Raw genomic sequence first — 25,616 nt, forward strand, 5'->3', positions numbered from 1 at the left:
TAATAGAAGTGAATGCAAACCTTGCACTCCCCCACCCATTCTGCCTTCTGTAACTCCTTACCAGATGCCCTCCCCGACTTTTTTCCAGATTTGAAATCAGGCTGGCGATCCGTGCAATATTGGAACTCGAAAATAAAATTCTCAAATATCTTGAAGCTGCTGCAAATCTTGTTCCATTTGGAGTTAGCTGCCACAGAAAATCCATCCTGCTTGGAGCAGAATGGGTTCATTCATATCTGATCATTCAAAACCTTAAAATCTTTGCCATCTTCCTGTCGTGACTATCAGTCCCATCGTTAATGCTTATATGCAGCTCACCTTGTTAACGGCACTCAGCTGCAGCCACTTTGGGTGAATCACGTACACGGACAGTCCATGCCAGCGAGAATCACACGGAGGCTCTTCCATTCCACTAAATGAGGAAAGATTGCAGTGCAGGGCGTGCTGAAAAGACCGGAGCAAGTAACTCCCGTTTTCTCACCACTAAGGCACTTAGAACATTTTTGGTAAGTTTGTACCCATACTGCTGAACATTTTCATTTTGCACTCATCAGGACAACACAAGAATGTCACAAATACTTGTCTTTTTTGAATTTTAGCAAAAACTGTAACTTCCCTGGTGTATTCTCCATGGCAATGCCTCAACCAATCACAGTTTCTTTGCCAACCAATCAGCAACCTTTCTCTTTTGCAGCACAAATTGCTGCTCCCTTTTGAAATTTGATATTCTTGCATTTGTCCTGATGAATGCAAGATGAAAAGCTTTGATAGCATGTCTCTTTATTCAGCAATGTTCATGGATGTATTTCTTAGAATCCTGGCCTGGTAATATCAAATAAAAATTGACTTTTTGAGTTCATAACACAGTAAAATGTAATTGATTGAGTTTATTAATTTCAATTTAAGATTGTGCACCCAGATTTGGAAATAACTTTGAATTACATTAAAATTAATGATTCAGAGTCTTGTGTGGAGGATTCAGTCTTGTGTGATATTTCAGAAAGACAGTGGTGAAGGATAGAACTCCACGGGCAGAGTGGAATGGCAGAGCGGGGATTTACCCTCAATCAGGCACTCCGGAACCATGGACAGGAGCTGGATTTGCCAACAAAATGGGCCCTGAATCTGATGTCCACAATATTGGTGTTCCACCGTCAAACTCTTTCTCCTGATCCAGGTGGGATTGGTCAGGGTGGATCCTGTGGGTCAGCACAGTGCCAAGGTGAGCAGACATGGTCCTGACAAAGATCCTGTAGTCCGTGCTGAGGAGGGAGACTGGGCACCACTTCATAAACAGGAGGAGATCGCCCCTCTTGGGCAGCAGGACAATAATGGAGAGCAACATTTCTCTGGTCACTAGATTTTCCCTCAGGATCCATGCATAGTCTCCCTGCCCACCCCCCAGGACATCCCAGAACCTGCTCTATGATCAGCTTGTCCAGCCCCGGGGACTTGCCCCTCAAGAGCCGGTCAGAGACACTGGTCGGCTCAGTCAGGCTAAGGGGTACCCTCTGCACCAACCTTCAACAGATCCTCCCACAAACCTCTGTCAGCATGTCTAGCAGGACTAGAGGGCACAGCCTCAAGATAACGGGGTGGCAGTTTAGATCGGAGTTGAGGAGGAACTTCTTCACTCAAAGGGTGGTGAATCTCTGGTATTCTCTGCCCGTTGAAGTGGTGGAGGCTACCTCGCTAAATATATTTAAGTCACGGGTAGATAGGTTTCTGATAGACAGGGGAATTAAGGGTTGTGGGGAGAAAGCAGGAAAATGGAACTGATCCACTTCAGATCAGCCATGATCTTATTGAATGGCGGGGCAGGCTCGAAGGGCTAGATGGCCTACTCCTGCTCTATTTCTTATGTTCTTAGCATCATCACTGGACAGATCCAGAGAGAAGAGAGCTCGGGAGTAGGCTGGGGCCTCGACACTGATACTCTCCGATTCAAAACCAGGGATCCGTCATAATGAAGCAGCCCCAGGAGCTGCTTACGGAGTCGCTGCCTTTTTTCCAGTGAGTAGAAGATGGGGAGACAAGGTCCAGGTCCTGAAGGAACCGGATCTGTGATCTCACAAACACATCACAGAACTCGATAATCTGCTGCTCTCTCAGACCGCCCTTCTTCTCTCCGTACACCTTCCACGGGGCCGGATCCTTGTTCTGGGGCTTTGAGGATGCTTTGCTCGTTAATGTACTTATAATCACCGTTGCCCTCAAATAGCCAGACAAAGTCACAGAATGGTTCAAAATGATTTATTGAAGACTATAGCGATCGGCCCCTCTTTAGACCATTAAGGCCAGTCAGAGTTCAGAATTTAGAAATACACAAGCAGTTATAGTCACAAATTCCCAACAGAAGATGTGAAGTTTCTGTGAAACATCAGCTCCAACCATCGGTTGAGGGTCAGCTGGACATTTTCACGAGCTGTCAGCTGGGAATTCTCAGAATTCTCTGAGCAAGATGAGGGGGAATCCCCACTGATGACGGACTCTAAAACTTCCCCGGTGCCCTCCATTGAGCCCCAGTCCTCTTCCATCTTCTCACTGTCAGGGACCAGCTGGTTCTGCCTCTGTCACCATTCCCCTCCCCTCCCCCAGGATCGAGGGCAGAGGGCCCCTCCCCAGGCTGCTCTGGAGGTTCTGGGTCAGCGGGTGACGGTGGTTTAGGGCCCCGCACTGCCTCAGGCAATGGGTCACACGGTGACTCAGGGAAAAGCTCCAACCCCAGAACCAGTGACCCCAGGGTTTAAAATCAAAGATGGAGAATGGGGGCCTTCCCCCCGCCCCACTCAACCCCCCCATCCCCACCCCCCCCACTCAACCTCCCATCCCCCCCCACTCAACCCCCCATCCCCCCCCACTCAACCCCCCATCCCCACCCCTCCACTCAACCCCCCATCCCCCCCCACTCAATCCCCCATCCCCCCCGACTCAATCCCCCATCACACCCCCACTCAACCCCCGATCCCCCCCCCCAAGTGACCCAGTGTTTGGGGCCTTCCCCCCCCCCCGCAGTGACCCAGTGTGTGGGTTCTTCCCCTCCCCCACCCAGTGACCCAGTGTGTGGGGTCTTTTTAATCGACTCCTCAACCAGGCCGAGCAGGTCCTGGGGGATATCAGCCCGTGTCCGGGTGGGCTCAGCCTCATCGACCTCGCCCGTCCCAGCCTCCAGTGTGTCCGACTTGGTGACGAGTGACTGGATTATACCGAGTGGATCCTCCGGCCCTCCCTCAGGCAGGGGTCCTCACACATCCCCGGGAGGTACAGGCCGGACCGGAGGGATCCGTCTCACCCTCCCGAGGAATGGACGGCCCCCGCTGACAGTGTGTGATAATGGGAGGGGGGCAGGATCTGTGAAGGACCCCAACCCCTCTTCCACAGAGGAACAAACCTCCCCCCCCACCCCCACCTACAAGAAACTGTCTTTATTTGGATGAAGGGATAAAACCCTCATCCTCCTGGATTGTTACTGTCCGGGGACAGATTTTCAGGGGTTCTGTGTTTTTACCCCCATCAGTGTTACCTGGACTGAAATAAGGATAGAGTTTCTCAGTGAATGTACCAGTGAAAGTGTAGATATGGGACTTGTTATCCGGGTTATAAAAAGACACCTTCCCTCCCTCATAATCCAGACAGACTCGAATCTTTCTCGGATTCACACTCAGATCTAAACGTTTCCATGATTTATCACAAGCCTGGTATTTATTCCCCTTTCTCAGTATCATTGCCCAGTATCCGTTATCTGGATACAGGGTGATTTTCCCTTTCCTACTGATGGATTCCTTGGCCACACCCACATCCCACTCAGTCTTGTTTCCCACCTCCACCTCCCAGGAATGTTTTCCTGATGTGAATCCCTCTGATCCCAGGACATTGACACAGAGATCGTGATCAAATCTCTCCGGATTGTTAGGGAGTTGCTGCCGTTTCCCGGTGTTTCTCACGGTGCTCAGGTCCTCAGACAGGAGAAGGTAAGGATGGGCTGTATTAGGGTCGAAGGTGACTGGAGCTGGGAACAGATGGACACGGATAAAATGTTAGTCAGACTCACTGTAACTTTCACAGCCGGTTAGTGATTGGGAAAATCAGCAATGATCCAGAATTAGAAATTCATCCCCCGGGGAAGAGTTTAAACAGCGCACAGGGGAAAGGGGAAGACACTGCCCGGGGGGAAGGTTTTACCCGGGCACCACACCCTGCAGTGAGGTTGAGGAAACCCCGTAAGAGAGAGAGAGAGAAATGGAGACAGGCTGGGTGGGGCGGGGTCAGGCTGGGGGCGGAGCCAGGACGGGGCGGGACCAGGGTGAGGGGCGGGACTAGGTGGGGACAGGGGCGAATTGGGGGCGTGGCATGGCCGGGGACGATTCGATTTCCGGGGCACGGCGGGGGGCGGAGGGGGGCGAGGAAGGAGACAAGGGGCGGGGCTGGGTCAGGCAAGGGGCGGGGCCAGGATGGGGACAGGACCAGTCTGAGGGCGGGGCCAGTCTGGGGGCGGGGCAGGCCAGGGGTGGGGTCAGGTTGGGGGCGGGGCCAGGCTGGGGCGGGGTCAGGTTAGGGGCGGGGCCAGACCCCAGAAGAACTGAATGAGGGATCTGTAAAAACGATGGAAGAGAAACAGAGAGAGAGACAGAGCGACAGGCAGAGAGAGGGGGGCTCGTCTGCTGGTGACACGAATGCGACCCCTGAAGGTGCCTCCCCTCCTGTGTCCTGATGTGACCCGGAGGGACCTGCCATCCTGTCCAATGGCTGCAAGAGAGAGAAAGCTGGACTGGAAGAACAGGGACATGAAACACAGAGAGAGACAGAGAGAGAGAGACAGAGAGAGACGGAGTGAAGGCAACATCAGGTTGTTACAGAAACAAGCAGCCACACTTGGACCGTGCTGAATACAAGAGACGGATTAAAGAGCGAGAGAGTCAAGTCAATGGTGGTTTAGTCTGTGCCGTGTCCCCGGGGCTGGTTGGAGAAGTGAGTGTTCCTCAGTTTGAGGGATAGTGAGTTAGAAACCGGACAGTCCGGCAGCCCCTGTTAGAAGCCCCTGATCCACCAAAACCTGTGGCTCCCCTTGTACAGCGGAGGGAAACTCCAGTCACTGATGACGGGGCCCCACCGAGGGGGCAGCGAGAGGGGAAGCGCTTTAAACCCGGGGAAAAGCAGATCATCCCGACCTGTTTCAATTGTGGGGGAAGTGGACAGTTTGTCCGAGAGTGGAGGAAACCAATGAAGGGCCAGAGTCAGGGGACTCGGAGTCAAGAGACACCCGAGACAAACACCCCGAGTTTCCAGAAATCCCACAGATGAATGAAATGGTGTCAGCACGAAAACACTCCCCAGGGTCAGGTCCATGTGGCCCAGGGAGAGGGTGTCCCGGGAAATTCAGCAGGAAGGGACTGTACCCAGCCTGAGTATCCTTGTCCACTCAGGTATGATGAGTGTGATAGACAATGTGTAGATATTATGGTGGAGGGAGAGAAAGGTAGTAGAGACAGGAGTGTCCAACACGGGAGTAGATTCACCTTCTCCTCTGATCTACAGGAGGATCCACTATATTGGGAAGATTTACAGCTGATACAGGGGCTGGAGCGATATCCAAACCCTTAGGTTTTAGGGTGGGACCCCCTCCAGACAAAGTGGACATGGGTTTTAGTGAGATGGCGGCCATCGGGGGGGCCGGATCGGTGATCAGAGGCCGGGTCCGGTCATCGGGAGGCCAACAGATACCGGGTCTGACCATCAGGCAACCGGGGGAGGTGAGGGGGGGATGCGCTTGTCAACCAATCTCCCGGCAGACTGAGAAATCAGTGCATGTGCACTCGCCCCACCAACGGAAATCCCTCGACTCTGTGATACACTCAGTGCCGGAAATTCATTCAACTAAACTCGCCCAAAAACACAGATGGGAAAATCTCCTGTATTCCCGCCTGTTGGGAGCTTAGTGTTTGGGGAAAATCACCCTGCCCCCGTGTCCCAGCCGCAAAACCAACAGACTTTCCTTAAGATCATGGAGAAAGAGCTGGAAAAAGCAGTAGCCTCTCTCGTGGAACAGGGAGTATTGGGACTGAGATGACAAATGTGAAAAGGCTTTCATTAAACTGAAAATGGATTTGCAGACTGGCCCAGCTCTGGGAGCTGTGGACCCCGACAAGGACTTTTATCTGGAAGCTGCAGCCACTGACATCAGTTTCAGTGAAGTCCTTCTGCAGGAAACAAACAGTCACTTGTGACCGGGAACCGATGGGAGCAGAGTCCCAGCAGACCTGGAAAAGGGATTTTCCACCTGTGAGGGACATCTGTTAGTGAGCTGTTGGACAGTGAAACATTTTACTGTTTTCACCCACACCCAGTCTCTTACATTACTGACCCACCACAATCCAATCCAACTGTTGTTAGACACAAAAATCACAGAAAGGACGGGATCTAGTGTCAGAATAACCAGCTGGACTTTATTGCAAAGTGGGAAACACATTAAGGTAAACAGAATGGATGACCCTAAACTCACAGCTCATCTCAACTATCCGGGAGAAGCTCATACGAAAGGCAATTAGATTTTGTTTTCAGTGTGTGTGTGTGAGAATGGATGGAAAGTTTCTGTCCTCTGAATGAAAGTCTGTCTCCAGAAAATTCTCTGTGTGTTGGCAGTATACACCCTGCTCTGCACAGCTATAAGTCATTAACTCTTTGTTTCATTTCCTTTAATGCTGCCAATTTAAAATTTGTTATTTTTCAGAGGTTGAATTTAGTTTTGCTGTTGTGAAACGGTTTCGTTAAGGGGAAGTCGTGTCTGATGAATTTATTGGAGTTCTATGAGGATGTGTCTAGGGCGGTGGATAGAGGAGAGCCGGTGGATGTGGTCTTTCTTGATTTTCAGAAGGCGTTTGACAAGGTACCTCACGAGGTTATTGCAGAAGGTAAGGGGGCATGGAGTTGGGGGTAGGGTGTTAGCGTGGATAAAGGATTGGTTGTCAAATAGGAGGCAGAGAGTGGGGGTCAATGGGTGCTATTCGGATTGGCGGTTGGTGACTTGTGGAGTGCCCCAGGGGTCGGTGCTGGGGCCTCAGCTATTTACCATTTATATAGATGATCTGGAGGAGGGAACCGAGTGTATGGTGTCAAAATTTGCTGATGACACCAAGATTGGTGGAAAGGCAAATTGCGCGGAGGGTGTGGAGAGTCTGCAGAAGGATCTAGATAGGCTGGGCGAATGGGCCAGGAACTGGCAAATGGAATTTAATGTTGGCAAGTGTGAGGTGGTCCACTTTGGTAGGAATAATGGAAGGAAGGATTATTACTTACGTGGCGAAAAACTGCAGCAGGCGACGGTGCAGAGGGACCTCGGGGTCCTTGTGCATGAGTCGCGAAAACCCAGCCTGCAGGTGCAGCAGGTGGTCAGGAAGGCTAATGGGATGCTGGCCTTCATAGCGAGGGGGATTGAATATAAAAATAGGGAGGTCTTGCTGCGGCTATATAGGGCATTGGTGAGGCCTCAGCTGGAGTACTGTGTGCAGTTTTGGTCGCCGTACTTACGCAAGGATATTTTGGCCTTGGAGGGAGTGCAGGGGAGGTTTACTAGGCTGATGCCGGAGTTGAGGGGGTTGAGCTATGAGGAGAGGCTGAATAAACTAGGCTTGTACTCGTTAGAGTTTAGAAGATTGAGGGGAGATCTCATTGAGACGTATAAGATGATGAATGGGATGGATAGGATAGAGGTGGAGAGACTCTTCCCGCTCAGAAAGGACAGTAGGACTAGGGGGCACAGCCTCAAGAGAAAGGGGGGGGCGGTTTAGAACGGAGTTGAGGAAGAACTTCTTCACTCAAAGGGTGGTGAATCTCTGGAATTCTCTGCCCGTTGAAGTGCTGGAGGCTGCCTCGCTAAATATTTTTAAGACGCGGGTTGATGGGCTTTTGATAAGAGAGGGGATTAAGGGTTATGGGGAGAGGGCGGGAATGTGGAACTGAGCCACGACAGATCAGCCATGATCTTATTGAATGGTGGGGCAGGCTTGAAGGGCTAGATGGCCTACTCCTGCTCCTATTTCTTATGTTCTTATGTTATGTTCTTAAATGTACCAGAGAGTTTGTTTTTATAAAAGATAAGCTTCAGTCGTGAAGCTTTGAAGGTATTCGGTCAAAATTCAGTTTTGAATTTCTCAAAACACTTTGCTTTCATTGCATTCATGGTATTTTTATAAACAAAACTGCGGCCGTTTATGACAGATATCAGATTAAAGACATTTCTGCCTTTCTCCAAATGAGGTTCAGTGATAAACATCAGAAACTGAAAACCGGCTGAAGGGAGAGAGAGGATGAAGGAGATATTGGAAAGATTCTGTCCCCTTCTTCATGTTAAAGACTGTCAGGTTGTTGTTATATTGTTACTTTATTCCAAAATGATTTTGATTCTCATTGTTTGACCGGAGCAAGGCAGAGAGGAGCGATGTGTGGCTGGAGTAAAAAGGGGAAGGGATTGACTTTTTTCCTTGCTTTATCGCGGGGTTTCTTTTTCCGCTGGTTTAAGTGAAAAGCGGAAGTAGGCCGGCCGTGGGGTGACCTGGGAAAGATTTTAAAACTTTTTTTAAGCACGCGGGAGGTTTAAAAAGCAGACCGCACTATCCAGCGGGCAGCATCGTTAGCGGACAGTGGAGTGAGCAGATAGCAGAGTGAGGGCTGAAGGGCTTTGGTTCAACGGGCTTAGGCAGAAACAGGTGAGGCAGGGTAGGTTTAGTTCTTAGTTAAACTTAAAAACTAAGTAAATAAAATAAGGATGGAGGGTCAGGTGATGTGGGAGCTGGTGGACCCCATTGTGGTTCCCAGTGAGCATGTCTGCAGTAAGTGTTGGTTGCGTGAGGAACTCCGGCTCAGGGTTGATGAGCTGGATTCTGAGCTTCGGACGCTGCAACCCGTCAGGGAGGGGGAGAGTTACCTGGACGCTGTGTTTCAGGAAGCAGTCACCCCCTTAGACTAAATAACTTGAATTCAGCCAGTGGTCAGGGACAAGAGGGTGTGGCTGCGAATGAGGCAGGTAGAGGGATCCAGGAGGTAGAGTTCCAGGAAACTCAGTCCCTGAACCTGTCCAACAGGTTTGAGATTCTTGCTCTCTGTGTGGACAGGAACGGGGACTGTAGGGAGGATGAGCAAACTGACCACAGCATCGTGGTACAGGGAGCCGTTCAAGTGGGGGGAGAAAAAAGAAATGTAGTCGTAATTGGGGATACTATAGTTCGGGGCATTGACACAGTTCTCTGTGACCAGGATCGAGAATCCCGAAGGTTGTGTTGCTTGCCTGGTGCTTGGGTTCAGGATATCTCATCTGGGCTGCAGAGGAACTTGGAGTGGGAGGGTAAAAATCCAGTTGTGGTCCACGTAGGTACCAACGACACAGGTAGAACAGGAACAGAGGTTCTACTGAGGGAATATGAAAAGCAAGGAGCAAAATTAAAAAGCAGAACCAAAAAGGTAATAATCTCTGGATTACTACCTGAGCCACGAGCGAATTGGCACAGGGTCAATAAGATTAAGGAGGTAAATGCGTGGTTCAAAGATTGGTGTGGGAGGAATGGGTTTGAATTCATGGGACATTGGCACCAGTATTGGGGAAGAGGGGACCTGTTCCGATGGGATGGTCTTCATCTGAATCGTGCTGGGACCAGAGTCCTGGCGAATCGTATAACTAGGGCTGTAGATAGGGCTTTAAACTAAATAGTGGTGGGGGGAGAGTTCAGTTGTTTGGAGAATTAGAAAATCAAAGGTAAAGGAGAGGGTAGGAATGCAGGTTAATGATGAGGACTTTCAACTAGTTAAAGGAGCCGAGGGCTGAGGAGAGGTTAGTAAAGTTTCCAGAGCACGTAGTAGAACAGAGAGTACAGAAGGTGGCAGGAATCTAACCTCAGGCAGAGTCAAAAAGGTGACAGGCATGAGAAGGGAGGTGTCAACGCAGTGCAGGGAGATGGTCTGGGGAAGAATAACCAGTCTGTGACAGGAAGGGACAGAGCACGCAAACAAAGGAATGCACTAACAAATTGGGTCCAGGTAAGAAAGACTAACATAAAGACACTTTACCTGAACGTACGTAGCATTCGAAACAAAGTGAATAAGTTGACAACACAAATCAGTGGCCATTACGAAACATGGTTGCAGGGTGACCAGGACTGGGAATTAAATATCCAGGGGTATCAGACAATTCGGAAGGACAGACAGGAAGGAAAAGGAGGTGGGGTAGCTCTGTTAATTAAGGATAACATCAGGGCAGCAGTGAGAGACGATATAAGCTCTAAGGAGCAAAATGTGGAATCAGTGTGGGTGGAGATACGGAATAGTAAGGGGAAAAAGTCACTGGTGGACGTAGTATATAACCCCCAAATAATAACTTCAAGGTGGGGCGGGCTATAAACAAACAAATAACAGATGCATGTAAAAATGGAACAGCAACAATCAGGGGGGATTTTAACCTCCATATTGATTGGTCAACTCAAGTTGGGTGCAGTGGACTTGAGGAAGAGTTCTGAGAATGCTGTTGCGACAGTTTCCTCGAACAGTATGTTACAGAACTTACGAGGGAGCAAGCTATCTTGGATCTGGTCCTGTGTAATGAGACAGGTAAAATTAATGATTTCCTTGTGAGGGATCCTCTTGGAATGAGCGATCACAATATTTCTAATACAGATGGAGAGTGAGAAAGTAGCGTCCCAAACCAGTGTCCTCTGCTTGAACAAGGGGGATTACAATAGGATGAGGGTGGAGTTGGCTAATGTAGACTGGGAACACAGACTAATTGGTGGGACAGTTGAGGAACAGTGGTGGATTTTTAAGGAGATTTTTCTCAGTAGCCAGCAAAAATATATTCCAGTGAAAAAGAAGGAATGTATGAAAAGGGATAACCAGCCATGGATAATTAAGAAAATAAAGGAAAGTATCAAATTAAAAACCAATGCATACAGAATGGCCAAAATTAGTGAGGAACTAGAAGATTGGGAAAGCTTTAAAAAACAACAAAGAACTACTAATCAATAAAGAAAGGAAAGATAGATTATGAAAGGAAACTAGCGCAAAATATAAAAACTGATAGTAAAAACTTTTACAAATATATAAAACAGAAAAGAGTGGCTAAAGTAAATGTTGGTCCCTTAGAAGATGAGATTTAATAATGGGAAACGAGGAAATGGCCGAGGCCTTAAACAAGTTTTTTGTATCGGTCTTCACAGTGTAGGACACAAATAACATACCAATAATTGATGGTCATGGGACTGTAGGGGGGTGAGCACCTTAAATCGATCACTATTACTAAAGAGGTAGTGCTCGCTAGGCTAATAGGACAAAAGGTAGACGAGTCCCCTGGTCTGGATGGAATGCATCCCAGGGTATTAAAAGAAATGGCAGAAGTAATAGCAAATGCATGAGTTGTAATTTATCAAAATTCACTGGACTCTGGGGAGGTGCCAGCTGATTGGAAAACAGCAAATGTAACGCCACTGTTTAAAAAAGGAGGTAGACAAAAGGCAGGTAACTACAGGCAGGTTAGCTTAACATCTGTAGTTGGGAAAATGCTGGAATCTATCATTAAGGCAGAAATAGCAGGACACCTGGAATAAAATGGTTCAATCAAGCAGACGCAGCATGGATTCATGAAGGGAAAGACATGTTTGACTAATTTACTGGAATTTTTTGAGAATATAGCGTGTTCAGTTGACTGAGGGAAACCGGTGAACGTGGTGTAGTTAGATTTCCAGAAGGCATTCGATAAGGTGCCTCACAAAAGGTTGCTGTGTAAGATAAAAGTACACGGAGTTGGGGGTAAAGTGTTAGCGTGGATTGAGGATCGGCTACCTCCCAGAAAGCAGAGAGTTGGAATAAATAGGTGCTTTTCTGGTTGGCAATCAGTGACTAGTGGCATTCCGCAGGGATCGGTGCTGGGGCCTCAACTATTTACCATATACATTAGACAATCTGGAGGAGGGGACCGAGTGTAGGGTAACAAAGTTTGCAAATGATACAAAGATGAGTGGGAAAGCAATTTGTGTGGAAGACAAAGTCTGCAGAGAGATTTGGATAGGCTAAGTGAGTGGGCAAGGATCTGGCAGACGGAGTATAATGTTGGTAAGTGTGAGGTTATCCACTTTGGAAGGAATAATAGTAAAATGGACTATTATTTAAACGGTGGAAAATTACAACATGCTACTGTGCAGAGGGACCTGGGGGTCCTTGTGCATGAATCACAAAAACTCAGTTTGCAGGTGCAGCAGGTGATCAAGAAGGCGAATGGAATGTTGGCCTTTATCTCGAGGGGGATAGAATATAAAAGCAGGGAGGTCATGCTGCAACTGTACAGGGTACTGGTGAGCCCGCACTTCAGAGTTTTGTGTACAATTTTGGTCCCCTTATTTAAGAAAGGATATATTAGCTTTGGAGAGGGTAAAGAGAAGATTCACCAGGTTGATTCCGGAGATGAGGGTGTTAGCTTACGCGGAGAGATTGAGTCGACTGGGCTTGTACTCTTTGGAGTTTCGAAGGTTGAGGAGAGATCTTCTAGAGACATATAAGATAATGAAGGGGCTAGACAGGGTAGAAGCAATGAGGTTATTTCCACTTACAGTGGAAACAAGAACAAGGGGACATATCCTCAAAATACAGGGGAGTTAATTTAGAACAGAGTTGAGGAGGAACTTCTCTCAGAGGGTAGCAAATCTTTGGAATTCTCTGCCCAATGAAGCAGTAGAGGCTACCTTGTTAAATGTATTTAAGTCACAGATAGATTTTTATCCAATAAGGGATTTAAGGGTTATGGGGAGCAGGCGGGTAAGTGGAACTGAACCCACTATCAGAACAGCCATGATTTTACTGAATGGCGGAGCAGGCTCAAGGGGCTATCTGGCCTACTCCTGCTTCTATTTCTTATGTTCTTATATTTTAACACCTTGGTAAACATGCTTATCCAGAATACCACGTCACTCACTACTGTCTGACAGTCAGTGCACCAAAGTGTCAGTGACACACACACAGATCAGGAGAAATACACTTTTAAACTCAAAGATTGGAGCTGAGACAAAGTGTAATTCTTTCAGATTCTGGGAACCATAAGATGGCAGCCAGAGTGTGTGAGTAAAACTCAATCAGTATAAACAAAATGAATGTTGAATTAGACTGAGAAAAATCAACTTGAATTCATAGCAGAGAGAACAAACTGACTGAAGTACAGGAAAATGAAATGATTACTGCCACAGCAATGAGCTCACAGTTTCAGATCAGGATGAAATGGAAGACTGATGATGTTGGTGGAGACATTTGTGAAATTTTGTTTTGTGCAGATTGACATTCAGTAAGTTTCTAAAAGACACTATAGTGAAGAGGAAAGGGTCAGCTACATCCTTTATGGGCAGGACAGAAAGGATTCATCTTCCCAGCAACTGGAAGATGAGTGAGGAGTTCCCCGTCTGTCATTGCTGCTGTATGGTTCATTGATTCTGTACATAGTCCACACTGGGTTAATGGGCATTGAAGGGCCATTGAGTTCACATGGGTGGATGGGAGGAGTGAGTTGGCACTGAGATGGAATGGAGTGAGGGGGGGAATGATGGGTGCATGGAAGGAGCATGGGGACACAGCTAAGAACTTTTCATCTTAAAAATAATTCAGCACTCATCTTCAGCCAAAGTCAAATCAATGGATTCACCAATGTGAAGTTCAAATCTTGAGGTGAACCTGTTGATAATTTCTGAATGAGACTGAGAAACGTGGCCAGAAAATGTAAATTCAGAGAAAGCGATGAAAGTTGGGAGATCAGCTCATTTGCGATTCTACACAGCCTGATGTATAAAAAGATCTGATTAGAAAGAACAAGCTCAGAATATCAGAGATTGTAGACATTGCCAGAGTACATGGAAACAGGAGCAGAGATATGAAGACGCTGACTATCCAAACAGCTGGTATTCAGTTAAATTACAGGAAAGGCAGCAGTGAAACATCTACAAAAGGCTGCAAACCAGACAGAAAGATAAGAGCTGTGAATGTCCACATGAGTTCACTGGCAGAAGGAAATGTCCCACCTGAGGATCAAACTGCGGACTTTGTAGAAAGCCCAATCACTGGGTAAAGATGCACAGAATAAATTAAGAGATTGGTAAAGTTACTAGAGGCAGAGCAACAGGGGAACTGAGAAGAAACTAAAACATTGATTTGATGCTGGGATTCCTGCCCCATTCACAGCATCCCCCCGCCCAACCCCCAGGCACCCCCCCCAATTCTTTGCTGATACAGGATAAGGTTGTGAGTAGCATCTTGCCAGATCTGTTGTGGAGTCAGGCATCTCATAGCTCTCCCTAATTTTTGTTGAGTTGGGCAAGTCTCCATTACTTATGGTCCACGGCTCTACAGAGAAGCTGTGACAGTCAGGATTCGGGGACAGATAAAGTAAAAGAGTCTTAGCTGTGCCCCCATGATGCTTCCATGCACCCACCATTCACCCCTCACTCCATTCCATCTCAGTGCCAACTCACTCCTCCCATCCACCCATGTGAACTCAATGGCCCTTCAATGCCCATTAACCCAGTGTAGACTATGTACAGAATCAATGAGCCATACAGTAGCAATGACATCTGTGGAACTGCTCAGAAATAAAACATCTATTCACCAATTATCTTTTCAAAAAATATTATGGTTTCTACAGCCCAAGTGGCTGAGAGCCCAGACTCTCAAAAGGATTATGTCAGTGGGGTTCTGTTTTCACACCTGGACATAAAGGTTGACTTTTCTTGATTGACATCCTTAAGTGGTTATAATAAATTATTCTTTCAGTGATTGTGTTCATTTGCACAACTGAAGAGGTGCTGAAACTGTTGTGTTTGATTCTTTACTGGCCTGTCTGAAGCCTTTATAGTGTTGTAAAAACAATAATATTTTTTCAAAAGAAGATTTGTGAATATGTTTTGTGTTAGCAACTCCACACATGCCATTGTTATTATCTGTCTCATCGATTCAGTACATATTGTACACTCTGTGGATGGGTACACAGGGCTATAAAGTAACATAAGTTGGTATAGGACCTCGGAGCAGGAGTAGGCCATTCAGCCCCTCGAGGCTCCTCCATCATTCAACAACATTCTCACTGATCTGATTGTGGTCTCAACTCTACTTTCATGTCTGCATCCCCACCCCCATAATGACTCCCTTGTCAATCAGAAATCTATCAAATTCAGCTGAGAATAAATTCAATGACCCAGCCTCCAATGCATTCTGGAAAACAGAATACAGACTCCTGACTCTCAGAAAAATAATTTCCTTATCTCGATTTTAAAAAAGAGACCTCTTATTTTTGGAAGTTTGCAAGGTGTTGCCTATGGAACCTTGCTGAGTTTCTGCAGTGCACCTTGTCGATGGTAAACTCGGCTGAAATTTGTTTGTCGGTGATGGAGGGAGTGAGTGTTTGCAGATTGGATTCCAATCAAACTGGAGACCTCTGGAGGAGACTGAGATGGATCATCACTCAGAATATTGTAGCAAATGCATCGGCCTTATCTTTTGCATTGATGTGCTTGATTCCCCGTCATTGAGGATGGAGATGTTTGTATAGCCTCTTCCTCCAGTGAGTTGTTTAATTATCACCACTATTCACGACTGGATGTGGCAGGATTGCAGAGATTAGATCTGACCCATTGATTCTGTAATTGCTTCGCTCTGTCTATGACTTGCTGCTTATGATGTTTAATATGCAAGTCATCCTGTGTTGTAGTTTCACCAGGATGACACCTCACTTTCAGGTATGCCTGGAGCTGCGACAGGCAGGTTGATGAGGGTGAGGTTAATAAGTTTTTCCCTTTTGTTGGTTCCCTCACCACCTGTCCCAGTCTAGCAGCTATGCCCCTTAGGACCAGGCTAGCCTGGACTGTGGTGGTACCACAGAGCTACTTGGTGATGGACATTGAAGAGCCCACCCAGAGTACATTTTGCCCCTTGCCACTTTCAGTGCTACCCCAAGTGGTGTTCAACATGGGGGAGTACTGATTCACCAGCTGAGAGGGGTGGGCTGGGGTGGTACATTTGGAGCACAAGTTTCCTTGCACAAGAGATTTTCTTTCCTGTGTGTGACCTGATGCTATGAGACTACATGGGGCTCAGAGTCAATGTTGAGGATTGTCAGTGCAAATTCCTCCTGAATGTGTTACCTTTGCCGGGTCTGTCCTGCCAGAGGAACAGGACATATCCAGGGATGGGGATTGTATTTTAAATTAATTTATGGGAAGAGGACGTCACTGGCTGGGACAGCATTTGTGGCCCATCCTGAACTGCCCTTGAACTGAGTGGCTTGCTTGGCCATTTTGGAGAGGCAGTTAAGAGGCAACTACATTGCTATGGCTCTGGAGTCACATGTAGGCCAGAGCGGGTAAGGACGGCAGATCTCTTTCCCTTAAGGACAGTAGTGAACCAAATGGGTTTTTACAAGAATCGACAATGATTTCATGGTCATCGTTAGACTTTTAATTCCAGATTTTTTGTTTGAATTTAAATATCACTCTCTGCCATGGTTTGAACCCAGATCCCCCTGGGTTTCTGGATTACCAGTCCTGTAGTTTTATGTAACAGAGCGGTTTGCTCGCCTACTTCAGAGGGCAGGGTAGTTACAGGGCAACTTCTGGAGTCACAGGTGTAGGTCAGCAGATTTCCTTCTCTAAAGGGCACCATGAATCAAATGGATTTTTACAAAAATCAACAATGGTTTTATGCTTAACGTTAGACATCTAATTCAAGATTTTATTCTGAATTCATATCCCACCACCTGCTATAGTGAGGGGAGAGGTGTTCTCGAAGGGGCAAAGCTGCCCCCAGATTCAGTGAGACCACCCTTGGTGCCCTCCTGTGTGCAGTCTATGGTCAGTGTGACTAGCTCACGGAGTTTATCAAACCCCTTCTGTAGCAGTGACAAGACATATGATAGAAACCATTGCCCAATTGGGGCATCCCTGGTGTCACGGCCATCCACTTGATCAGAGCCAGCAGCAGGATCATCAACCTGGTCTCTCAACTCATCATCCCCTCGTCCTCAGAGAATTGGACCCATCTGGTGTGTCATCCTCCTCCAGGGAATCTCCTCTCTGGATGCTGATCAGAAATGACAATGCTGTCACGACCTGGGGTCCGACAGCATTACCCTGAGTCTCTGCATTATTATTCCAGCATCAATACCACAGTAGCATCACTTGATGTTGTGAAGGGCTGGGAATTACATCTCCTTCACACAGAATTCAGATGGGTAAAGCCCGAGGAATTGCACTGATTCCAGGTTTCTCTAGTGTGCAGGGAGCCACTGACTGCACACATGGAGTGGAGATGCCAGCGTTGGACTGGGGTAAATACAGTAAGATGTCTCACAACACCAGCTTAAAGTCCAACAAGTTTATTTGGTATGAATAGCAAATTAGCTGTAAAGACTCGCATTCTAATCAGTATTCTGTAAACTGTGTGTGCCTTTATATGCCCTGTTTGTGATCAGAACTCTCCACTCACCTGATGAAGGAACAGTGTCTGAAAGCTAGTGGCGTTTACTACCAAATAAACTTGTTGGACTTTAACCTGGTGTTGTGAGACTTCTTACTGTGCACACATGGAGCCATAAAGCCAGCTGGATAGAAAGGGCTTCCACTTGGTCAATGTGTGGCTGGTGTGTGACTATAATCAGCAGCTCTTACAAATGTGTACCAGGTACCCGGGCATCAGTCACAACTCATACATCCTGAGGAACTCCCAGATTCCAGACCTTTTCCAGCTTCCTTGGAGAAATGCCGATTTGATGATGAGAGCTATCGACTGAAAAGATGGTTAATGCTGCCTGTGAGGGTGCCCAGACCTGACACAGAGAGAAGGCTCCCTGAGAACAACAACTGCACCAGGAACATAGGGGAGCAGAACATCAGACTCCTAATGATGTGGTTTATTTGTTTGGACAGGTCTGGAGGCGCATTGCAATATTCCCTCTCATGTACCTCCCTGTGGTTTGCTGTGCCCTCCATAACATCACCATCCAGAGAGGAGATTCTCTGGAGGATGATGACACACCAGATGGGTCCAATCCTCTGAGGATGAGGGGGATGATGAGTTGAGAGACAGGGTTGATGATCCTGCTGCTGGCTCTGGCTCTCATCAAGTGGATGGCCGTGACACCAGGTATGCCTCAATAGGGCAGTGGTTTCTATCATACGTCTTGTCACTGCTACAGAAGGGGTTTGGTGAACTCCATGAGCTGGTTACACTGACCATAGACTGCACACAGGAGGGCACCAAGGGCAGCCTCACTGAATCTGGGGGCAGCTTTGCCCCTTTGAGAACACCTCTCCCCTCACTCTGGCACAGACATCTATGTCTGGAAATGTATAATAAATGTAAAATTCCTCAATGTCACAAGCAGGAGACTTGCTGATTTCTAAAATTTCTGTCACATGTGAAGAGTGATATGTTTGGCAGAGATTATCTAAAATTGAAATTTATTGATCTGGTCAGTCTGGAAAATGCTCCATGTAGAGTAGATGTACTCGATTGATCATCTGATAGGTCACCTGACACTATCCTGTATCAGGGGCTCTTGTTCTGGGTAATGGCCGCAGCCTCTGGGATGGGACATCCCTCCAGCACTCATTGGGCAGGATGATGGTCTGTAACCCGCCCTCACCACTAATTGGCAGCAATTACGGGATGATTGGACACGCACCGACAGCAGGTCCTGAAGTTGGAACGCTGCCGACTTCTGGGTGTGGAACCCACTGTGGGTGCGTGACCGGATTATTCAGCATGAAAAGTGGGAAAGTTGTTAACAAAGAACAGCACAGGAAACAGGCCCTTCGGCCCAACAAGCCCATGCCGCCATTTTAACATTCAGTGAGTGCCTCATCTACCTTCTTCTACCTACGACTTTTCTCTCCGCCAGATCTGGGGAGGTCTACTTTAGGGACAATTCCATTGGACTCACTTTTAACAGCAGGAAAATAAAATTAAAAAAAAACAGAAAAATATAGACAAAAGCAAAGAAATACAATATGCTTCAAAATGTTGGTAAATGTAATGGAATGGTGTTCTGAACAAACAAACATACGGATTAGGAACAGGAGGCCATTCAGCCCCTCAAACTTGCTGTGCTATTCAATAAAATCATTGCTGATCTGATTGCGGTCTCAACTTCACATTTCCCCTGACCCACAATAACTCATGTCAGTGAAGAATCTATCTTCCTCTGTCTTAAAAATATTCAAAGATCTTGTCTCCTCTGCGCTTTCGGGGAGAGAAAATAACTCCTCATTCTGGTTTAAATGGGAAACCCCCTATTTTTAAACTGTGTCACCGAGTTCCAGTCTCTCCCACAAGAGGAAACATCCTTTCAGCATCCACCCTGTTTCCTTTAAATTACAACATTGGACATGGAAGCTGCATCATTCAGAACAAGTTAATGTCTGTCCCACTGCTCTCCCATTGTAACTAATTCTTTTTCAATTTCATATGGGAGAGAATTCAGACAAACTAAAATGTGGAATCAGATCTCAAAACAATTAAAAATCCTGAAATTCAATGCAAGATGAATTTAACTTGATTGGTCGGACTGAAGCAGTGGCCTTTATGTTAGATCTTTACTGAAGACGATTTTCCAGCTGTCTGGCTTATATTTTGAGCTGTCGGTTTTTTGAAACAGTTCATCAGTTTTGTATTGATTTGTTCTTCCTTATTTTGTGTTACAATAATAAGGTCTTACCTTCACATTCACCAATTCTCTTCCACTCTGAAAACACAAACAACAAATTAGACAGGAATTAGTTCATTCCGTCCAAAATGTTCTTCTCCCAGTATTTCTCCTTGATTTAATCTGTAAATAACTTCACAGCAAGTGTTTTACAGACATTTTAAATGTCATTGATACAGGATCACAAGAAGTAGGAGCAGGACTAGACCAGATGGCCTGTTGAAACTGCTCCACCATCCAGTCTGATCTTGGATAATGTTAGGCTTCAATTCCATTCCCACCTTGCTCCATTTTTCCCAAGGGCTTAGAATTTCACAGAGTTCCTCATTACCATGGGGATTAAGGACTATATGGGGCAATTCAGCGGTGATGGGCTTGGGATGGGAGGAGGGGGTCAGTTGGGAGGGTTGAAATGTCCACCACAATAATGATGGGATCCAGTATTATTGGGGAAGGCTGGAAAACAACATGAGGAAGCTTTACCCTCACATTGTCAGGTTTGAGGTGTATATCTGACACACGTACAAGTGAGAGAGGGAGCGTCAAATTCCATTTGGAAATAAAAACAGTAATGGCATTGGCTGAAAACAAAAGTAAGTGAATCTGTTTGGGAGAGCTCTGAGGCAGTGGGGGAGGGACTGAAATGCTGGGTTAAAGCAACTCTAACTTGTTGATGCTGTAAGAATGAACAGGAGTGAGCTTAGTGAGAAAGGAGGGAGACGTCATTGGCAAGAAAGTGACTGAAAGCCAATTCCTTCATTAGCGCCGTTAAAGGGAGATACAGAGCTCAGTAACTTCACATCACAGTCGCCGTATCTCAAGAGTAACACCTGGGAATGTAGACTTTGTGAATGCAGGCAATGTGAAGGAGGCACAGCTGTGTTGTATACAGCATTCCATCAATGAAGGCCAGTCACAAGTTCACCAGAAATGTGTCCCGGCAGCGGGAGGAGTGGAGCAGAGGGAATGGCAGCAACACTGAAGAAGTCATTTCTGCATCTTAGGGACAGGAAGAAACCATCTGGAGATTCACCCTCAACCTCTCCAACCCAGTGGGAGATGGGATCCTCGACAGCAGCAATTGTGGCTCTTCTCCCGAGTCTGTACCTAAGATTTCATTCCCTGAGTCTCATGGTTTTGTTTCCCGGAACAGGAGCAGTTTCTGAGGGAGAAAATCAAGGTCGGTGGGAAGGCAGAAACCTGAGCAACATCATCCACACCGAGAGTCTGAAAACAAGATTATTGCCACCTCGGCCTTCTCCAAGAGATTCCTGAAATAACTGAGAAAAACAATCTGTGAGACTGGCTGTGGGTCATCGCCTCCAATAAGGAAAGCTACGAACCCCATTATTTCTAGCCAGGATGAAGAGGAGTCTGAAACTGAGGATTAAAGGGAGCTCTGTATCTGCGGGTCAAGGACTCGTACAGAATAAGTGCTGTTTTTGACCAGGAACTGATTAAAGTCTGGAACCTGGTCACCTCACTCCACAGCTCTCCTCTGTCTGGAATAGTGGCTATCGTCAGGGAGTCACTGCTCAGGAATCTGCAGGTCCATCAATACCATCACCAGCGGCTGGTGGGGGGAAGGGCTGGGACTGCTGGGGTGACCAGGATCAGGGACGGGCTGAGTGGTGGAGGAGTGGGCTGGATGACCTCATTGGAACCGGCGTGTCAGGTATCAGTGGTTATCCAGTTTCCAGCCGATGCCATCCAACGCCCTGAACCGGTGGTGCTCCGAGGCACACGAGGTCTGGAGGAGGCGCAGACGTGCGGTGAACTCCAGTCTGAGTGCACCCCTGCTCGGACAGAATTTCACATCAGCCCCAAAGCCGAACTGTCCGTCAGGAGCTGGAGCCCCACAGCTCGAGGAGCCTTGTGGAAATGTCCTCTGTGTCCTTTAGCACAGCACAGAGGGGTTTCCTGTACGGGCTGCTGCTGCACACCTTTCACCTTCTTACCTTTGTTCACCATCCAGACACACCTTGCTGCCGTCCAGCGGTGGAGGTCCCTGGTGGAGGGCTCTCTGTGAGGGAATACTCCTATTTACCATCGGGGACTCTGGGCAGAGGGTGTTCCACACGACCGTCCCATACAACCACAGATTGTTTTGGTTCACAGATTCCCAAGATGCCTGTTGTCTTTTGCAGGCTTGTGGAGTTTGCAGACCATGTAAATGTTAATTATTTTCATCCCTTTTTAATTTCCTGGAAACCTTTTCCTTGAGTTTTGTTTTCACTTCAGCCCCACATTCCTGGTCTTCAGGCACCCGGTGTGGAGAGGGGTGGGGAGGGAGGAGGACCTCCTCAAAGACCTGCTCCTGGGTCAGGCCAAGCTTGTCATCAACAGGTCCAGGCAGTGGGCGATCGAGGCCAAAGGTGAGGGCAGACAGCCTGGTTTTTAAAAAAATGCAATAGAGGAAAAGGGGCCACTCTCTTTGGGGGCTCCATTTTAAGATGGCAGTGGGGGGGGGCATGGTTGTCCAAAGATAGAAACACTTTTCCTACTGGCTGCGGCCTAAAACCCAACCCCCAACGTCAACTCCTCACTCACCCCACACTGTCCCGAACCTGCCCAAACCCTTCCTGCCAATCCCTGCATTTGCCCATTCACGGGGTCCATGAGGCTTCTTCTGCTTTCATGGTGCCCACTAATACCCACTTGGCACTGGTGGAGCTGCCAGTCAATGCAATTGGCTGAAATATAGTTCAAGTGCACGATTTCACACACTCGCCAGAGCGATGTAAAGTTCTGGTTTAAGATTCACAGGAAGATCAGTTTATTAACCTTTGGGTTAAAGCACAGTCACATCATCAATATGTGGAATTAACTGATCCTGACAGATAAATATAATTCATTAAACTTGTAATTATTCCAAAACAAATATACTTTGTAGTTCGTAAATATTTCAATATTCAACTCTTACCATATTCTGCAACAAATTCCAAAAGTTTGAGCTCTGAAAAAATAACAAGAAAAACATTGAATATTAGAAACCATGATTTCATTAAAGCAAAATATTGCAGACGTTGGAAACTGGAAATAAAAACAAAAACTGCTGGAAATACTCAGTGAGTCAGGTGGAGGCTTTGAGAGAGAAACAGGTTGATGTCCTTTCATTAGAGCTGGAAATAATAGAGATTTAACAGGTTTTAAACAGAGACAGAAACAGAGAAAGGGGCAGGGAGGAAAGAACCAAATTCAAGTAAGGGTAACAGATGAGAAATAACAGAATATCAATAATTAATTAATTCCTTTACCTCTCTTTTGGTGAAATGATATAAAGACCAGACAAGTCCTTTAAAGGATAGATAGATGGATATTATGGAGCATCAGGAAATGGCAGGTATGATACATGGATTGTCCATATCAATCCTAATAGGTTTAGACTGCGGATAAATCCCAGATCCAAGGGGTGGAATTTTCCGTGATGACTTTAAGTGGGATGGTGAAGAGGTACTGCCGTGTGCTTCCTGTTGGGTGGTGTGGCAGGGAATCATGCCTGATTTCACGCTCGTTCACTGATTAATTATTCATGGGTGAGTTTCACACTGAATCATGTGCCGGGTCTGGAACTTACTCACCCGTTCCGCTGTCACCAAATGGACTCCAAGTTCCAGGTACCACATTTAAACCCCACCTCACTCTCTCCAGACCAGCTTTTAGAAGAGGTCATTAGGAAATATCTGCTACAAAGAAGATAACTGCTTCTTGGTTCTGCAATGACTCCCAGGAAACTCTCATGAAATGGGATACCCTTTACCCAAGGGATGGCTCCAGGAAACACACCAGCCTCACCTCGCTGGGCCGGGAGGCCATTGAAGGGCAGCTGAGTGGTTTGGCCAGCCGCCCCTCAAAATACAATCCAGTGCAGGAAGAAGATGAATGATCTCCTCCACTCCACCAGGGTAAACCATCCTTCTCTTGACTCCAATCTCACTCTCTCATTATAGCGTCATGTAGTCAAAGTGTTACATTGTTCAGAAAACTCACACAATATTTACTGACAGACATCAGCACTGATTGTCTCACGGACACTTTAACATCATCTCATCTATCATGCTGCAAAAACACCATCCTCAGCCCATCCTGGTGAGGGTTTAGCACACACAGCAGGCATGGATCCTTCCCAACCCTCTCACCACAATTGTAAGAACATAAGAACTAGCAGCTGGAGTGAGCAATTCAGCCCCTCGATCCTGCTCCGCCATTCAATCCGGTCATGACTGAACTTGTCTCAGTCGCAAGTCCATCTTCCTCCCCGTTCTCCATAAGCCTTCAATCCATTGCCAATTAAAAATCAGTCAATCTCCTCCTTGAATGTGATGTGTGTTCCAGTATCCACTGCACTCTGGGAAGTGAATTCCACTGATTCACGACTTGTTGAGAAAAGTAATTTCTCCTCATTGCTGTTTTAAATCTGCTGTCCGCTTATTCTAAAACTATCACGTCTTGACCGAGATTGCCCCACAAGATGAAACATCCTCTCTATGTCTACCCTGTTAATCCCCTTTAGCGTGTTATATACCTCAGTTAGATCCACTCTCATTCTTCTGAGCTCTGGAGCGTGTCGGCCTATACAGCCTAACTTCTCTTCATTAGTTGTCACTAATCGTGTCGCACTGGAGTTTTCCAAGGACTGAATGACGGAGCTGACTTTCTTCCCACTGAAACCCCAACACCATGTGTTGGAGACAGGGACCCAGACACCCTTAACTTAGACACTGTCACAGTAATACAAGTGAACAGAAACCTCTGCTCAGACAAAAAAAATTCTCAAAGCTGACTCTCAAATTTTGAATTATATCTTAACATCCAGATATTTCTAAAATAAAATGAGGAGGAATTATTTCACTGAAAGCAGCATGAATCTGTGGAGTTCTCTACTCCAGGGTGCAAGTGGATGCCAGAACATTAAACTATTATAAGGTGGAGATAGATAGGTTTTTAATTTGGATAAGTCTGTTAATTCCCATTGCTGCAGACATGGAATAGAAAGAGGATGTTACACAAGGATATTGGAGCACAGGAGAAAAGATTAAAAAGATTGACAGCAACTGAGAGGATTCAACTAACAGCAAAGATTGATTAACTTTACTCTTTGATGAAGAGTTAGGAAGGTGGAGATGAGGCCAGGATGAGATCAGCCATGATCATATTGAATGGTAGAACAGGCTCGATGGGCTGAATGGCCCACTCCTGCTCCGAGTTCTGATGGAACAGCAGCAGCCACTGCCTCCCCTGTGACACTGCTGTTCTATAGGGATTCCGGATTATGATTGGCCAGCAGCTCTCAGTGGGTGGGACTTCCACACCCAGGGTTCCTGATCCTGGGGAAGGGCCCTCACTGTCCTGCCGAGTGTCTGAGTGACCCTCGATGTGACAGATCCTCCCGAAAAACAGTGACACGGGGTCCTCAGCAGCTCTCCAGCCAGCCAGCAACAAACCCAGTAAATATTACCCACTCTCTTTGATATTTATATGTACAATGATTCAAATATCAGATATAAATCAGGACAAAGGAACTTATCTGAGTTTTACCAGGGTTAATGGTATCCAGCATTTCTCTCCACACTGGGTACAGGAAAGGGCCGGTGAATTTTTCTATGGGCAGGACACCATCTACCAGTGACAGCTCAATACCCTCATCACTAATCCTGTAAGTATTAAAGAGTTGGTTATAATTCGACCAGAAACACTTTGCTGAGTAATTTCACCAACTTGCTCTGAGTTCCAGTAAAGTTCATGTCCTACCTTCTCTTCCGAGATGCTTCCTCCTGAAATAAACAAAACCCAAACCTGAGTTGACAGAAACGGACTGTCTAAATCCAGAAAGCAGAAATGACATTCACATTGTTACAAACTGCTGAGAATTGTCAATTCCCATTGCTGCAGACATGGAATAGAAAGA

At 46.8% G+C, this 25,616-nt stretch overlaps 1 protein-coding gene across 1 annotated transcript in view; it reads right to left on the reverse strand.

Moving 5' to 3' along the window:
* Window positions 1-25,616, reverse strand: part of LOC145337267 (E3 ubiquitin-protein ligase TRIM39-like) — an 80,787-nt gene that overhangs the window by 51,152 nt on the left and 4,019 nt on the right. Inside the window, exons 4-7 of the mRNA XM_080182056.1 lie at window positions 25,460-25,482; window positions 25,247-25,362; window positions 22,632-22,664; window positions 19,721-19,747 (exon numbers count right to left, since the gene is read on the reverse strand). Coding sequence (XP_080038182.1) covers window positions 19,721-19,747; window positions 22,632-22,664; window positions 25,247-25,362; window positions 25,460-25,482 — 199 coding nt within the window. The remainder of the gene's footprint in view (window positions 1-19,720; window positions 19,748-22,631; window positions 22,665-25,246; window positions 25,363-25,459; window positions 25,483-25,616) is intronic.

The sequence above is a fragment of the Carcharhinus amblyrhynchos genome, unplaced genomic scaffold (assembly GCF_965287045.1).
Source record: "Carcharhinus amblyrhynchos unplaced genomic scaffold, sCarAmb.v2.hapA scaffold_45, whole genome shotgun sequence".
Taxonomy (NCBI): domain Eukaryota; kingdom Metazoa; phylum Chordata; class Chondrichthyes; order Carcharhiniformes; family Carcharhinidae; genus Carcharhinus; species Carcharhinus amblyrhynchos.